This window comes from Lynx canadensis, chromosome A1 (assembly GCF_007474595.2).
Source record: "Lynx canadensis isolate LIC74 chromosome A1, mLynCan4.pri.v2, whole genome shotgun sequence".
Taxonomy (NCBI): Eukaryota; Metazoa; Chordata; class Mammalia; order Carnivora; family Felidae; genus Lynx; species Lynx canadensis.
Window position 1 is genome coordinate 91,278,241 of NC_044303.2, and position 17,089 is coordinate 91,295,329.

General features: G+C 44.4%; 1 protein-coding gene across 2 annotated transcripts; it reads right to left on the reverse strand.

Moving 5' to 3' along the window:
* Positions 1-1,291: 1,291 nt before the first annotated feature.
* On the reverse strand, positions 1,292-16,807 carry ZNF354C (zinc finger protein 354C). Of its 2 annotated transcripts, XM_032592644.1 has the most exons (5): positions 16,585-16,807; positions 15,100-15,187; positions 8,973-9,099; positions 8,467-8,562; positions 1,292-2,951 (listed from the first exon to the last, which is right to left on the reverse strand). In XM_032592644.1, exons 2-5 carry the CDS (start codon positions 15,130-15,132, stop codon positions 1,537-1,539), a joined length of 1,671 nt encoding a protein of 556 aa, XP_032448535.1. In that variant the 5' UTR covers positions 15,133-15,187; positions 16,585-16,807; the 3' UTR covers positions 1,292-1,536. The 2 variants fall into 2 exon arrangements, with proteins under 2 accessions (XP_032448535.1, XP_032448537.1); XM_032592646.1 differs by lacking the exons at positions 8,973-9,099; positions 15,100-15,187; positions 16,585-16,807 and having other exon boundaries at positions 1,292-2,982; positions 8,467-8,549.
* Positions 16,808-17,089: the final 282 nt, after the last annotated feature.

The window sequence follows — 17,089 nt, forward strand, 5'->3', positions numbered from 1 at the left end:
AAATGAAAGGCAGTCTTGTATGTGAAAATCGAAAAGCAATTTCACTATCTGGACCTCAGCTGGGTTTGAGGACTTATGTACAGTGATTACAAAAGCAGGTGTAATTAGGGACACATAAAAACAAAGGGCATGACTGTAAGCCAATTAACAGGACTGCAGTTAGGAAGAACCTGTCAAACACAGAAATAAAACTGATGAAATTACTGTTGTTGTGCCGAACCAGTTTACAAAACAAACAGTAAGTCATACTCTCGGGACGTGAGATTGGAAGTGAATTATTGTAATTCATACCTATAATTGTCACAGAAAACAGGAGCTGGAAACTTAGGTTCTAGTCTCGACTCTGCCCAATAAGCTCAATTTTGTTAGCTATAAATAAACTAAATTAAAATTCCACCTGGCTCTAATGAGCTACCAGCTGTAGTCAGATTCTGCAAATACGTACCTTCTGCAACAGAAAACAGAGTATTTGCATCACATTCTCTCCACTGGCCTCAATTTACTGCACCTTCTATAATACTAGCCTAAGACTATTCAGTAATGTCAAGTCATGTCAAATTAAGAAATAATGTAAGGAAAAGGAAAAGAGACTCACTTTGGGAAAAACTTCAATTTCCAAAACTGAATTCTAGGTTAATGAAACCATGTTTTTTTAATCATCAAAAACTTTCGGAAAAAATATACATATATTCCAAAACTTGTGCATATGTATGTTTGTACACATATGTGTATAGATATATAAATATATATATAACCTGCCAGTGACACAGTTCATGAAAAATTGAGCTTGATTATTTCCATGTGAAAATTTGAATTTAAAGAATTCCTTTTTATCTTGAGCTTCTCTTCATGGAAAAGCGTGTGTCCTGTATTTGCCTGCCATTTTAGCAAATTATGGCCTCACGCTTATTCACTTTAACTCAATGACCGTTTTTAAAAGAAAATTCATACTGAAGCTTACTCTTAGGGAATAAACTCTAATGAAAGAAACAAAACTTAGGGGCGCCTGGATGGCTCAGTCAGTTAAGCGTCCGACTCTTGCTTTCAGTTCAGGTCATGATCTCACATTTGTGAGATCAAGTCTTGCATCAGGCTCTGCATTGGGTGTGGGGCATGCTGGGGATTCTCTCTCCCATTCTCTCTCTCTCTCTCTCCCCCCACCGCCCCTCTTCCCCACTTGTGCTCTCTCTCTAAAAAAGAAAAAGAAAAAGAAAAAGAAAAAGAAAAAGAAAAAGAAAAAGAAACAAAACTCACATTCCATTATTTTTACTATTTTTTTAAGTTAGGCCTTTTATATTTTTTCTATGAATTTAAAAATTATTATATGTTCTTTGTAACCTTAGCATTTAATATTTAATGATTCTTATAAAATTTGACAAATCGGTGCTCTTCATAATTCCATTGATCAATTTTACCATGACTTAGTGGAAACTAGCATATTTCCTCCCGAAGTAAAAAAAAATCTTTATCTGATCTGGAGTCTGTGCCCTATTTATTATTCTCCAGTGAGGAGTCTTGAATCATTTGAGAGAAGAATTAAACTTCACAGGACTCATCATCTCTGAGAAATCTCTGATACTGAGTAAGGGAGGAGCTATAGATAAAAGGATTCCCATATTCCTTCCATTTATAGAGTTTTTCCTTAGTGTGAACTTTTTTGTGTCTACAAAGGTTTGATCTATAACTGTAGGCTTTCCCACACTCCATGCACTTGTAGAGTTTCTCGCCAGTATGGATCCTCTCGTGCTCTGTTAGGAATGAATACTGGCTGAAGGCTTTCCCACACTGATTACACTGGTAGGGTTTCTCTCCAGTGTGAATTCTCTGATGCCTGTAAAGGTTGGATTTGCAACCAAAGGCTTTCCCGCATTCTCCACATGGGTGAAGCTTTTCCCCGGTGTGAATTTTATGATGTTCACTGAAGGATGAATACTGGTTGAAGGCTTTCCCACATTCACTGCACTGGTAGGGTTTCTGACCAGTATGAATTCGCTGGTGTTCAATAAGGGTGGAGATGCGTGTGAAGGTTCTCCCACATTCCAAGCATTTACACAGCTGTTCTCCAGTATGAAGCTTCTGATGTTCAGCCAGGGATGCAAACTGGCTGTAACCTTTCCCACATTCACTGCATTTATAGGGTTTCTCCCCTGTGTGGATTCTTTGGTGTCTGTGAAGTTTTGCTTTACAATTGAAGGCCTTCTCACATTCAGCACATTTATAGAGTTTCTCTCCAGTATGAATCCTCTGATGTACAGTGAGGGTTGAACACTGGCTAAAGGCTTTACCACATTCCTTACACTGGTAGGGTTTCTCGCCGGTGTGCACCCTCAGGTGTTTGATTAGGGTCGAGCTGCTGCTAAACGCCTTCTCACATTCATTACATTTGTAAGGTTTCTCTCCAGTATGAATTCTCTGATGGGCAAGAAGGGAGGATCTGTGGCTAAAGGGTTTCCCACACTCACTACATCTGTAGGGTTTCTCACCAGTGTGAATTCTCTGGTGTTCAATCAGATGGAGACTCTGGTTGAAGCTTTTCCCACATTCATTACAAAGATGAGGTTTTTCTCCTGGGTAAATCTGGATGCATCTCATTAAATCAAAATTCTGTTTAAAATCTCTCCCAAAAGTGTAATATATATTGGGTATCCTTTCTATAGGAACACTCTGTTGTGTGACAAGAATTGTATTTATAAGTAAGCCTTGCCCCAATTCAAGACGTGTCTGCTTTACATCTCCACTCACAGTTTTTTTGTGTGAGGTCATGATTTGCTGAAGAGGTTTCTTCCGTTGCTCCTGTTCTGTTCCACTCTCCAATTCCAAAGTCTGTCCAAAATCGATGTCCCAGTGACCAAACTTAATGGACTTTTTCTTTATTATTCCCTGAGATGTTTCTTCTATAGAAATGTCCTGTCTGGGAGGTGAGGCTTCCATTTCAGGCCAAGTCTTGAAACCTGGAGTGGATCAGAAGCATTAACGGCACCTCTACAGGAAGAGAGAAACATGCAACCGTGGAACAGTAAAATTGGCAATAGTACATATAAAACAGGTCTGAGAGGCGGCTGGGTGGCTCAGTCAGCTGAACGTCTGACTCTTGGTTTCAACTCAGATCATGATCCCAGGGTTGTGGGATCCAGCCCCATGTCGGGCTCTGCACTGAAAGTGGAGCCTGCTTGAGATTCTCTCTATCCCTCTCTCTCTGCCCTTCTCCCCTGCTCTCTCTCTCTCTCTCTCAAAAAATAAATAAATAAAAGAGGTTTTATACCTCTTTTGATCTCACATATGGACTTGCCACTGGGGAAAAGCAGGATAGGATGGAAAGGAAGAGTGGTAAACAGGTGAAGGAGTGGTGTCGGAGAATTGAGTGAACAGATTAACACTGGAAACAAAGACATTGCGACTTGAGAGAAGCAGAGGCAGAGAGAACGGGTCAAGCTGAAGGTATGAGGCTACAGAAAAATGTTAGCTCCGAAGTTCGAGTTGAATAAACTGTGGCGTATTTCAGTGTATCATTTCCTGTTCTGTATGCTGGGCCATGAGGTAGGTAACTTGTCTTTATTTTCTCCTTTTTTTTTTTTTAAAGTTTACTTACTTACTTATTTATTTATTTATTTATTTATTTATTTATTTATTTATTTATTTTTTGCATAATCTCTACACCCAACATGGGGCTTGAACTCACAAGCCCAAGATTTAGAGTTGTGTGCCCCTCCAAGTGAGTCAGCCAGGCACCCGTATCTTCTTTCTATTCACATGTGGATTTTATGATGTTAGTGCCCATAGCTGAAACTCTAGGTGTGATCATTTAAAAATATCTGTGATGTTTTCCTTAAATTTTGTGAATCTGTATGTGAATATGATTTCGTATCACAGTCTGTGAAAGGAGAAACAGTCTGTTAATAAGAGGGTGCTCAGGTTTTCAAACTTACAGCAGCCCTGAAGCATGACTGTATTGAGGATTTCTGATCTAAATTCAAGATGCTGACAATAAAGAAGAGGAAAATATGGAATAAATCAGCCTCGTACAACAACCTATCCCTGGTGATTGGAGAAGTAACAGTTTTGTTCACACCTCCCTGCCCCCACTTTTCCCTTCCAAATTGATCACGAGGAAAAATAGATAGTCATCTCTTCTAATAAGCTGCAACCAGAAGACTGACCTCCTTTTGTGGGAATCTTTTTATTTTTATATTTGTATTATTTATTAAAGTTTTAATTTTTTTAATGTTTATTCATTTATTTGAGAGAGAGAGTGAGAGAGAGACAGAGTTTGAGTAAGGGAGGGGCAGAAAGAGAAGGAGACACAGAATCCGAAGCAGGTTCCAGGCTCTGAGCTGTCACCACACAGCCTGACGTGGGGCTCAAACTCACGAACCGTGAGATCATGACCTGAGCCGAAGTCGGACACTTAACAGACTGTCACCCAAGCGCCCCCTAAAGATTTTTTTTTTAAGTAATCTCTATACCCAGCATGGGGCTCAAACTCACAACCCCAAGATCAAAGGTCTCATGCTCCACTGACTGAGCCAGCCAGGCACCCCTGTGAGAATCTCTTTAGACAAATGAAAGTTTACAAGAAATGTGGAGTGAATATGCCCCAAAGTTCTGAAATATGCCCAAGCCCCAAGCTCAGATATGATGTTAAGTGAAAGGATTCAGCTTGAGCTGATTCTATGGAACTGTGGGCTCAAATCTGGCTTTCTTTAATCAATCCATGATTGAAAATAGGTTAAAACTAGGTCTGTGTAATTAGGTAATTGTATGTACTTAAATTTAGGTTAATAAAAATCCATCAGGTTTTAGTAATAAAATATATATGATTAAAATTAAATAATAAGAGGAAAAAGGCACACAGGCTATAAATCTGTATAAAAATATAGATTTTTCTTCAAGATGTTAATGGAAAACCTAACAGTTTGCAAGTTAAAGGATTGACCAGGGTACCTCCCCTCTTTTTATCCTTTGTCACAATATGACATTCCCTGCCCATCCAGAAATCTACTAGGCTACTCTAATCTCATTTTTCTAAAGAAATTTAATGACTAAAGCCTAAATCAGTCTCTCTCTCTCTCTTCCAAAACATATTTTACTTAAACATTCTATTACTTAACATATATACATACACGAAGTCTGAAAATAATTCAAGTGTTTGTTCAAAGAGAATATCTTGATTATTGTTAATGTACATTATTAGTGTATATTAATATAGACATATTATGTATATATATGTATATACTATACATACATATTGTATATTATACACGCTTTAATGTATATTACATACCTATATTATACATTAACATTATAAACATTAACATCATTATTTGTTAATTCCTTACTGTGTACATGATAAGCATGCAATTAGAGTGTCTTGCATAAAAAAAATAATGGGAGCATGTGGGTGGTGCAATCGGTTAAGCAACTGACTCTTGATCTTGGCTCAGGTCATGATCTCACAGTATAGGAGTTTGAGTCTGGCATTAGGCTCTGCACTGATGGTGCGAACCCTGCTTGGAAATCTGTCTCTCCTCTCTGCCTGCCCCTTCTTATGCTCTCTTTCTCTCTCAAAATAAATAAACATAAAAAACAACAAAACTGGGCATAGTTGGAAAAATTATGAAGAGCAGGTGACCTCAAAAATGAAAAGGGATTCCCTCCTCTTATAACAGACTCCTGAAACCCAGTCATTTATTGAACAAATAGTGAATAATCAGCAATGATAATATGAAACACACAAATGATTAAACAGTAATGGTTCATTTCTCCTTGATATGAGAAGCCTCGGCTGTATAATGTTGGTGTGAGGTTCAGAGAACCAAGACACCAACACCAACAGTATTAGCAAGGAGTGGTTCTATAAAGGAAGCTGGATAATAAAGAGCAAGGAGATGGATTTCAGTAGAAAACGAAAAGAGGAGTCTATGAGTCAGAAAGAAGGCCTGATCAAAGTCATCTGTGGGGAAAGTAAACCTATTTGGGGGCAGGGGGAGGGGCTTAATGACTAAAAGAGGAAATCCAGGTTCGAATTCATTTAAAAAAATTTTTTTAATGTTTATTTATTTTTGAGAGAGAGAGAGGGTGCACGCGCGAGAGAGCAAGCGCACTAGAGGGGGAGGGGCAGAGAGAGAGGGAGACACAGAATCCGAAGCAGGCTCCAGGCTCCGAGCTGTCAGCACAGAGCTGTGAGCTCATGACCTAAGCTGAAGTCAGAGGCTTAACTGACTGAGCCACCCAGGCGCCCCTGGAATAACAGGGTAAAGCCAAACACAGAGTTCCTGAACAACTGGCAGAAGAATTCAGAATAATAATACAGGTCACAGGAGGGGTTGTAAGTTCTTAGGCAGATAATAATAGGAAACAGTGGCCTTATTTGGTAAGAATGAGGACAGAGTGGAAGGTGAACAATGATATAGCTGCCATGGTCTGGTTGCACTGAGTACTTAAATCTGAGCTTCCTCGGCACTGAGTTAATCATAAAGGCAGTTCAATTACACTCAAAAAATATTAAGTGAAGGCAGTATATTTGATGCTACAGGCACAGAATTCAAAGACAGACCTGGTTTCTTCCTTAAATATGCACAATCCAATTAGGAAAAGAAATAACAGGAGAATAACTATAATTCACTACAACAGATGCTGTAATGGATGTGTTCAAGGCATCCAGAAAGTGCCGTATGAATGCGACTGACTGGAAAATGGATGCTGACTGGGAAGCAGGAAAAAATAAGAAAAACCCACAGATGAGGGGGGCAGATGGATCTAAGGTTTCCTGTGGACAAGGGGGAAGCAGTAACCCGAGAAGGAATGACACACAAATGTTAATGAGGGTTCAGGTTTGGCCAGAACATGGAGACGGAGTGGAAGTGGCCACTGATTCCTATAAAGCAACATGGAGACAGGCTACGAAGTAGGTTTAATGTCACATTAAGGAATTTTACTTTACTCCGTGGATAAAGAGAGAAACAACAAGGTCTCTTAAGGTATGGGAATAACACCTGAGTTTTGAAAAGATCAATCACTCTGCTGATGGCCCAGAAAGTGAGAGAGGAGAACAAGGCTCAGAGAAGGTAGGTAACTTTCCCTGTAGCTCAGAGCACTTGGAAGCAGTGGCAGGGGTAACATGAAATCAGGAAATGTCCAAAGTCAAATCATGATCTTATGTGCTAGGCTGTACTACTCAGTAACTCTTTCTTTGGAGAAAACTGTATTTTCTTTTCTTTTTTAATTTTTTTAATGTTTCTTTATTTTCAAGAGAGAGTGCATATGCACACGTGCATGAGTTGGCGAGAGGCAGAGAGAGAGGAAGACACAGAATCCCGGGGCTCGAACTCATGAACCATAAGACCATGACCTGAGCCGAAGTTGGACACTTAACTGACTGAGCCACCCAGGCGCCCCTAGAAAACTGTATTTTAATAAAGGTGAAAAGTATTTGTGAAGACAACGAGCAAACAAAACATGCCAATAAAGGCAAGAAATCATAGATTATAAAGGTCAAACCACAAAGACCACAAACCACAAAATATTGCCCAGTCTGTGTCACACGGTGAACAGAAATGACACTGGTGATCGAGGCTTTTCTCACTGCTTTTCAGCTTTTCCAGCTCTGCCAGCAAAGTGTTTGACAACCTCTGATGCACTGTTTCTTCCGTGATAAAGAGAGGTATCTAAATTTGACGGTCTTCAAGTGATCTTCTAACTTCAACAACTTACAGTTTTATGATAAAGACCAGTGAGCTTAGACTAGGCTAGAAGAGGAGTCTACAAACTACAGGTCTCTGGGCCAACTCCAGCTGATACCTCCTTCTGGTGCTAGAAGGCAGCCACACCTGTGGGTTGACTACTTACTGTCTCTGTCTGCATTTGCATTACCTTGCACTAAGATGGCGGAGTTTAAGGACTGCAAAAGAGACCTGTGGCCCTCAATGTCAAAATATTTACCATCTGGTCCACTGTGCGAAAAGCATGCCAAGCCCTGGACCAGAAAAGCTACAGAGGTCCAGGGGAGCTGGTTGACTCTCACAGTGGGACACGACAGCTCCAGTCTCCAGGGACATAAAAGGGAAATGCTGAGTTAAGAAACCGGAGACACGGAAGCGTTGACAACACCCTGAAATATGGGGTTATGAGAGAAATTACAAAGAATTCAAGACGCAACCGAAGGTGTAGTTTTTCAAGTCTGTCATGTGTAATTGCAGATGGAAAGAAAACCGTGGAGATCAAGAGGCCAAGACAGCAGAAGGAAGTGGGTGAAGTGGCAGAGAAGGAAAGAGGGAAAGCGGGGCGCGTTAAGCGAACAAAGAGGTCTACTCAGGGGCCTTTTGCTGCAAAGAAAACCATTATCACCAAGGAACTTCCCATGAGGGGGCCCTGGCTCAGCACTGCAGCAAAATTCTCAGAGCACCGCCTCCTCCTGACCTGCTCTCATATATACCCTGCCCTGTGCCCGGTTCCCAGCTGCGCACTCACCCAGACAGGCGTCTTGAGGGGTTTCCCTTTCCACCACGCAAGGATCCTTGCCTTGCTGCAACCGGCAGATCACCTTTGGCGTCGAAGATGGAATCCCTGCTTGTGGGGAAGGGAATGGAGTTTGAGCAGATGGGGCAAGTCCAGAGCTCACAAACCAGAGCCAACAGGGCAGAGAAGGGAGCCTGGGGAGGTGGGGCACGCAGCACATCGCGGGTGGGTTTGGTTCAGAAACAACACAGCCTTATCCCTCTTCCCCCTTGAACCCTCACAGGACCCAGTGAGTGGAGGAGGACCACCCTGGTCAGGAGGAGGATCACCCTGGTCAGGAGGCAGGTGGGAGGAAGGCAGAGGAAGGGCACCCAGACACAAATGCATGCCTTGAATTCCGCAGAGGCTCTTCCTTTCCCAGGGGCTCGTTAGGGGAGAAACTGCGGATTCTGAACCCCACAGGGGCAGCTCTAAGGTGCTCCCGCAGCGGATTCTCCCTTACAGACGAGCCTCCTTACCCAGCGAGACCAGGGTGCCATAGTTCTCCAGCATCACCTCCCGGTACAGGGTTCTCTGCGCAGAGTCCAGGCGCAGCCACTCGTCCTGGCTGAAGACCACGGCCACGTCCCTGAACGTCACAGACTCCTGTAACGGCAAACCCATTCCTGCTCACCCAGGACCAAGTTCTCCACCACTCGGTAACGCCGGTGACGCAGGGATGTGCAACAACCAACCCTGATGTCCCAGGATTCTAAGTATATTTCAAATGGACTATTTATGTTACTTTTGGGACCCCCCCCCCATCGACAATTATACAAATATTTACTGAGAACCCACCAGGTGTTGTGAGGGCAAAGTCGGGGAGAAAGGCCAAGTCCCCACCAAAAGGGAATTTAAATCCGAGGCTGGGATCTGTCAAGTGAGCACAGACATCCACTTCCCTCTCACTCAAAATCCAAATTAAAGGAAAGGGGGGGAAAAATCAGAATACACTTAGAACAATGCCAGAAAACTGGAAAAGCCATTAGCAGAACCGAAACAAAAAAGAATTTCTGAGATGTAAAAGCAAATGATAAAAATAGTATTAGCTCATGTTTATTGAATACTTGTATGTCAGGAACTATGACAGGAACTTTGAACATAGTATCTTCACGAAGTTTCACAGAAATTCTATAAGGAAGACACTATAATTAAATTGTTTTGCAAGTGAAGAAGCAGCTCAGAGAGGTTACGTTACCTGCCAAGGTAATCTGTTAGAAACTGGTAGAGATTGGAACTGAATTCAGGCAGACTGACCACTAAACTAGACTGTCACATGGGTATCCACTGTCTATGGAAATTAAAAGACCCGGGGTCCCAGAGCTTCCTTGGGATTCTTAGTCTCCCTCTCTCTCTCTGTCCCTTTCCCACTGGCTCTTGGTCTCTCTTAAAAATACACATTTTAAAGAAATTAAAAGTAAATAAAAGACCCAAAGAACCTGCAAGACTATACACGTGCCAAAAGGGACTGTGAGAAAGTCAGTTCTTCCAAGAGAACTCCGTTAATCCACAAAATGAGAGAAATCAGAGGCTGGCCAATTATCAACTCTTATATGAAGGAGCTGTTAAGGCATGAAAAAGGAATATGTATGCTTTCACCTTGTGATTCTACTGTTAGGAGTCCACTATAAGACAGCCTCACGCAACTGAGTAGGGGTATTTGTTCAAAGATGTTTCTGGAAACTTTATTTGTAAGCCAATGGTTGTGGTAGGCTGAGTAACAAAACCTGTGAGTGTTATATATATGACTAAAAGGACCCTGAAGATCTTCTTAAGGATTTTATTTTTGAGATGAGAAGATCCTGATTATCCAGATGGATCTGGTATATATATATATATGTGCACGCAAAAGTATTTGGAAGAATACAACAAGCCGTCCACCCTGATTATTCTTTCGTGTTTGTGGAGGAGCAGAAAAGCAATTTTTTGCTTATTACTCTCTACCCTTCCAGTAGGCTGACATTGTTTACAGGGTGTGTGCATTTATTCCAAAATTTTTAATTTTTTTATTTTTTGGAGAGAGAGAAAGTGCACGTGTGGGAGGGGGAGCAGAGAGAGAGAGAGATTGAGAATCTCAAGCAGGCTTCACACTCAGCATGGGCATGGAGCCCTATGTGGGGCTTTATCTCATGACCCTGGGATCATGACCTGAGCTGAAATCAAGAATCGGATGCTCAACCGACTGAGCCAGTCAGGCGTCCCTGTTTTGAAATTGTTTACATTCCATTTTATGTATTGACTTTTCAGCTATACCTCTTTGCATTTTTTTTAAAGATTAAAAAAAAGATTTTTTTAAGTAATCGCTACACCCAGCATGGGGCTCGAACTCACACCCCCAAGATCAAGAGTCTCAGGCTCCTCTGCCTGAGCTAGCCAGGCGCCCCACCTCTTTACATTTTTAGTGGTTGCTCTGAGAATTATAACATACATCCTTATTTCTTTATAGTCTATTAGAGCGAATATCTGATTTCACACAGTACGCAAGAACTTGCAAGTGTATGGGAACACCACCCCTTCTTCATGCTATCGTTGTTAAAAAGACGCTCCCTGTTCAGAGAGCTGGCAGGACTCACCAGACCTCACCAAGCACGCTCATGGGAGGCAACAGGTACAAGTGCAACAAGACAGAGAGAGTGCAGTGAAGCCCTGGAGGACGGAGACATGTTCCATGTGCAATCTCCCTGTCCTTGTGCACACAGCCTAGGCTGTGTCCCTGGATCTGTAGGAGGAACTTTGAATCAGAAGGGCTTAAAGGGGAAACGCTCAGCAGGGGCCTTTTGTGTGTCAAGCAAGGCTTGTCAAACAAGGTAGGCCAGCTCCCAACCACCTGAGATGACCACCCTGGGGTATCCACTTAAACAGCATATCCACTGCCTTTATTGTGCCTCAGAGTCAAAAATCAGCCATCCAGGCCCTCCCCAGAGATGAAGATAGAGCTTTTCTGGAAATAAAGACAGAGCTTTTTGAGTCCAACCATAAATGAACTCTAGACCCACAACTGTCATGTGTATTACCTCCACCTGCGTTATAAACCCCATGATACAGTATTATGTTTTTGCTCTAAACAATCATAGGCATTTTATTTTTTTATTTTTTAATGTTTATTTTTGAGAGAGAGAGAGAGAGAGAGAGAGAGAGAGAGGGAGAGAGCACAGGCAGGGGAGGAGCAGAGAGAGAGGGAGACACAGAATCTGAAGCAGGCTCCAGGCTCCGAGCTGCCAGCACAGAGCCCAATGCGGGGCGGGGCTTGAACCCACCAACCGTGAGATCATGACCTGATCCGAAGTCAGACGCTCAACCGACTGAGCCACCCAGGCACTCCAATCATAGGCATTTTAAAGACACTGAGAGGGAAAAGTATTTATATATTTACATTTATCCACATGGCCTCCTTTTCCAATGCTCTTTATTTCCTTCCTAAGGTGAGAGCTCCCATCTGGCATTATTTCCTGTCAGCTTGAAGCAAGCATATACTTTAGCATATATTGCAGGGTGGGCCTGCTGACCATGACTTAGGTTCATTTTCATTCATCTGAAAATGTCTTTACTTCATTCTTTTTCTTTTTTTTTTTTTTAAGTTTATTTGATAGAGAGAGGGATAGCGAGCAAGTGAGGCAGGGGAAGAATGACAGGGAGAGAATCCCAAGCAGGCTCCACACCCTCAGCGCAGAGCCTAACGCGGGGCTCAATCTCTCGACTATGAGATCATGACCTGAGCCAAAATCAAGAGTCTGATGCTTAACCGACTGAGTCACCCAGGCGCCTCTACTTCATCTTCCTTCTTAAAGAATATTTTCATTGGTGGGGCGCCTGGGCGGCTCAGTTGGTTAAGCATCCGATTTCGGCTCAGGTCATGATCTCACAGTTCGTGGGTTGGAGCCCTGCATCGGGCTCTGTGCTGACAGCTTAAAGCCTGGAGCCTGTTTCAGATTCTGTGTCTCCCTCTCTCTCTCTGCTCCTCCCCCCCGCTCACGCTGTCTCTCTCTCTCTCCTTCAAAAATAAATAAAAACATTAAAAAAAATTTTTTAAAGAATATTTTCATTGGTTATAGAATTCTGGGTTCACAGTTTCTTTCTTTCATGTAAAACACCACTCGATCATTTTCTGGCCCTTGTTTCTGATGAGAAGCCAATGGACGTTCAGATACTGATGCTCTGTATTTAGTACAGTACTCTTTATTCTATCTGCTTTCAAATCTTCAGTTTTCAGTAAATTAGAAGTCAAAAAAAACTCACAAAAAAAGCTGAGTTGCAAACATCCTCCTCTTCATCTTCCCTTAGCTGAAATCAAGTGGGTCTCTCAGAAAAGCTTGAGGGTGTGGGAAAAGCTCAGACAGTGAAAATCCCTACCTGTGGGCAGAGGGCACCCCAGGTGATGGCTGGGTATTGCTTTCACTTCATTTTGCTGGCCTTTACATTTTGGTTTCCCACAACACACATCTCCTTGTAATTAGAGAATCAAAGCAAAGTCCAGCCTAGTGGCAAGAGGCAGACCAATTTGGCAGGCCCTAAAATAATGTCGTTGCTGCTTATGATGATAATAATGGTAGTTAACAGCTAGCATTTACTGAGATTTAATATGTACCATGCACTGTTCTCAGAATTTTACGTATACTTAAGTTCTCAGAGCATAACATTAATGTATATACGGTCTTATCTGGGTTCGAGGCTAGCTGGAAGACCCTGGTCAAGGTACTTGCTCCTCTGTGCCTCAGTTTCCTCACCCGTAAAATGCAGATATTAACAGTCCTGTTACATGGATCAAATGAGGTATGTATGTCATTAATCCCACTTACAATGAGGAAATGAGGCACACAGAGAGAAAATAACTTGCCAAGGCCACAACCCCAGCTTGGAGGTGAACTTATGAACTCAAGTTCCAGAGTCTACATTTGTAACATGTAGGCTACCACTACTTTGGGGGAAAGCAGTCAATGAAAACAGAGGCTTTGGGGATGGCAGAACAGAAAACCCACGGAAGGAACAGGAGCTGGCGTTGGGGGAAAGCTGGGACTTCCATGTGGAAATATTTCCTAAGAGTTCTAGACTGTGTCTCTAGGGAAAAGTTGAGGCCTGAGAACAGAGATTTGGGAAAGATCTTCAGGTTAAAGTAATGAAAATGGATCTTAGGGGCGCCTGGGTGGCTCGGCTGGTTAAGCATCTGACTCTTGATTTCGGCTCAGGTCATGATCTTGCAGTTCATGAGATCAAGCCCCGAAAAGGGCTATGCACTGACAGCATGGAGCCTGCTTGGGATTCTCTCTCTCCCTCTTTCTCTGCCCCTCTCCCCCCACTCTCTCGCAAAAATAAACTTTAAAAAAAAAAAAGAGGGGCACCTGGGTGGCTCAGTTGGTTAAGCGTCTGACTTTGGCTCAGGTCATGATCTCACAGTTTTTAAGTTTGAGCCCCATGTCGGGCTCTATGCTGACAGCTCAGAGCCTGGAGCCTGCTTCAGATTCTGTGTCTCCCTCTCTTTCTGCCCCTCCTCTGCTCACACTCTGTGTGCCCCTCTCTCTCAAAAATAAATAAACATTAAAAAAATTTTTAAAAAATACATATGGAAGTGGAATGGGAATTCAAGTTCAAGGAATAAAGAGAAAATGTACAGTTTTCAGGGGTGCCTGGGTGGCTCATTCGGTTAAGCTTCTGACTGGCTCAGGTCATGATATCAACGTTTCATAGGTTTAAGCCCCGTGTCAGGCTCCGTGCTGACAGCTCAGAGCCTGGAGCCTGCTTCAGATTCTGTGTCTCCCTCTCTCTCTGCCTCTCCCCTGCTCACACTCTGTGTGTGTCTCTCTCTCAAAGATAAATAAATGTTAAAAAAAGAAAAAGAAAATGGATCTAAAAAGGGCAAAGAGCAAGAAGGGCCCAGGAGGAGAGTGTGAATAAATCAAAGCCAGTAGACAAGATTCAGAGGAGAAGACAGAGATAATTAGTCAGATGGATAAGGAAGACATCTGGACAGTTTACCGTCACACCTGTGCTCGGCTCCCAGCCCCCTGTCCTCCCAAGTGCTGGCCTCAGAGCCCAAGCTAAGCTGAACTCCTTCTGGCCTTCAGTATCAGCTCAAAATGACCCCACTACTTCCAGGACCTTTTCCCTAACTCCTCTTGGACCTTTAATCATTTCCTAACTGAGGTCAATACGATGAACTCCCTGAAGACAGAAACAACCTCTTTGCTCTTCGTGACCCCAGTGCTCTGAACAGTATCCTGTGCATAGTCGGTGCTCAGTGTTTTTTGAAGGTGTCTTTGGTCCTTCCATGTCTTTGCACCAAGCAAGACTGTATCCTCTGTGAAGACAAAGACTGTCTAATACACCATGCCCCCACCAAGCGCTTATTGTAGCCCAAAGCACATGTTCAGCGAGCGCTGCCTCCATCTTTGGTCATGAAGCTGGATTTAGGGTGAATTAAGAGTGACATAGAGACAGAGGAAGCACATTCCTCAGCAGCCCCTCCATGAATCCTGGATCCTGGGGAAAACTTAAAGAACCCTGGATTCCCCAGGTTTTGTTGGAGAGAAAAGTACTCAGACAAAGAATGGAAACATGTGCACCCTCTCTAAACCCAGAAAGCGATTCATGAGAAAGACAATCTTCACTTACTTTCACCTTAGTGGGCAGCAAATCCACAGCCATGCTTTCCTTCTCAGTTTTCCTGGCAAGAGGAGTGTAGACTGCTGACAAGGTAGATCTGGAGAGGAAAAGGTGTAATGAGGAACTCTGGTGTCAAGGGATGGCCTGGGGAGATGCAGTTACAACCACCCATAATGCCCACCAGGTCCCAGCAAAGCTGCACCACATAAATGATGCAAGCCAAGCAAACGCATGCTCACCAAGCTCTAAGACAATTCTCCCATCTCCATCTCCCTGTATTAACCATACTTGTAACTGCTATAAACTAATGCTTTACGGTCACCTAAGGTCTATTAGCTGTGACTAAGCAAACTGTGATTCACCCACAGATACCTGGAGTCCTTAGATAGCTTTAAACTGTACACACTGTAAAATCCACAATGAACATGAATTTCCCAGGGGCTGCCACTTTCAAATACAGACGGCCAACCCTAAGCCCGCCTGCCCCACCTAGCCCTTTCCTTCCCGAAGAAGCCACAGTCAAGTCGCTTGCCCACATTTGCCTGGTCTTTCTGCCTCACAGGTGCCTTCCCTGAGTGGCCCTGCCTGGAGTGCTGCACTGGTCCCTAGGGAATAACACAACCTGTACACTTTCCTCCTCTCGCCCCCCTGCATCTGGACCTACCCTACCTCACCAGAGGTAATGTGGTTAAAACACTCCCTCTCGCACAAGATGCATGCCAGACTGTTGCTTTGTCGGCCCCCCTACACACAAATCTCACAGGTACCACCTCTTACAGTATCCACATCGGGAAACAGCCGTCTTTGTCACACACAAATCCCAACTGGGAGAGCAAGGTGTGCCTGGAGCCGCCAGGCAGGTGTCAGAGAAGGACCCTGACCACAGCTGCCTGCACTGGCTGCCTGGGTTTGCATGCAGGGGGCTCTCCAGGGTGCAGTGCCCAGCGTGAGAGCTCAACTAGCAGAGTATGGGGGCGAGGGGGGGGGTCATCTGGGGCTGGGGCACCTCAGCCAGGGGAGGGAAGATGCTATAGAGGTATTCACAGACTCCAGAATCTGGGGTGCTTTTCATATATTTTTAAGCCTCACAACGACTCTAAAACGTATGTATGGCTACCCCATTTCGCAGATGTGAGGGAGACTGAGAACTTAAGGAGTCACAGCGACCTGACAAAGAAACAAAAATGGTTAAGTAACAGGGGCAGGAAGGGAATCCCTGCTCCAGTCCAGGGTCTTAGCTAAACGTGGCAAATTACCTGGCCATTGTGCCTCAGTTCCTTCATCTGTAAAATGGGGGCAGTGTGCAGTCAACTTACTGGCTATGCATGCAGATGCATGAAATGAGTTAATCCATCCAAGCCGCTACACCACGGCCGGGCACACCTCGTTCTCGGCCAGCGCGAGCTATTGTTTGTATTACTTCACTGAGAAGTCTCTCGGCAGACGGCCACCGGAGGCCCCCGCCCACAGCAGTGCCGGCACGCCCCAGCTCACCTGGCAGGGCGCTTCCTCTCCGCGCGTCTTCCGGGCCAGCGACACCCGCAAGGCACCGCCGCCCCGGCCGACCTCTGACCCACGGGCCGCGCGGCGTCTCCCGGTGTCCGCGCGCCGCCCCGCCGGGCACCGCACTCCCCACCCAGACGGGACAGACGCTGGCTCCACCGCTGCGGGGAAGAGGCAGCCGGGAAGTCTCCGCTCCTTGCACACCGCCCCAGCGTAACCGAGATCACCCGCGCCTCTAGCCCCAGAAAGGCCGGGACCAGTCCCGCAACCCCGCGAACCCTAGAACTACTACTCCCGACATGCCTCCGCCCCGCGCGGACTACAGCTCCCAGAAGGCGGCTGGGCGACCCCCGGGAGAGGCACGTTCCCTCTCCTCGCGCGAGCCCCCGGGACCCTCTGTCCGAGGGGTCTGCAACGCGGGGGCGCGCGCACCTGATGAATAGGGCGGTCCCCTCGCAGTGCCCGCTGCCTAAATCCGCCCCTAGGCTTGTTTTGT

Excerpts from the sequence above, each read along its gene's own strand:
- ZNF354C (XM_032592644.1), bottom strand. The coding sequence starts at position 15,132 with ATGGCTGTGGATTTGCTGCCCACTAAGGTGAAA. Across the intron at positions 8,563-8,972 it reads TGGCACCCTGGTCTCGCTGG|GGATTCCATCTTCGACGCCA; the intron begins GTAAGGAGGCTC and ends CCCCACAAGCAG. Across the intron at positions 2,952-8,466 it reads CCCTCAAGACGCCTGTCTGG|GTTTCAAGACTTGGCCTGAA; the intron begins GTGAGTGCGCAG and ends GATCCACTCCAG.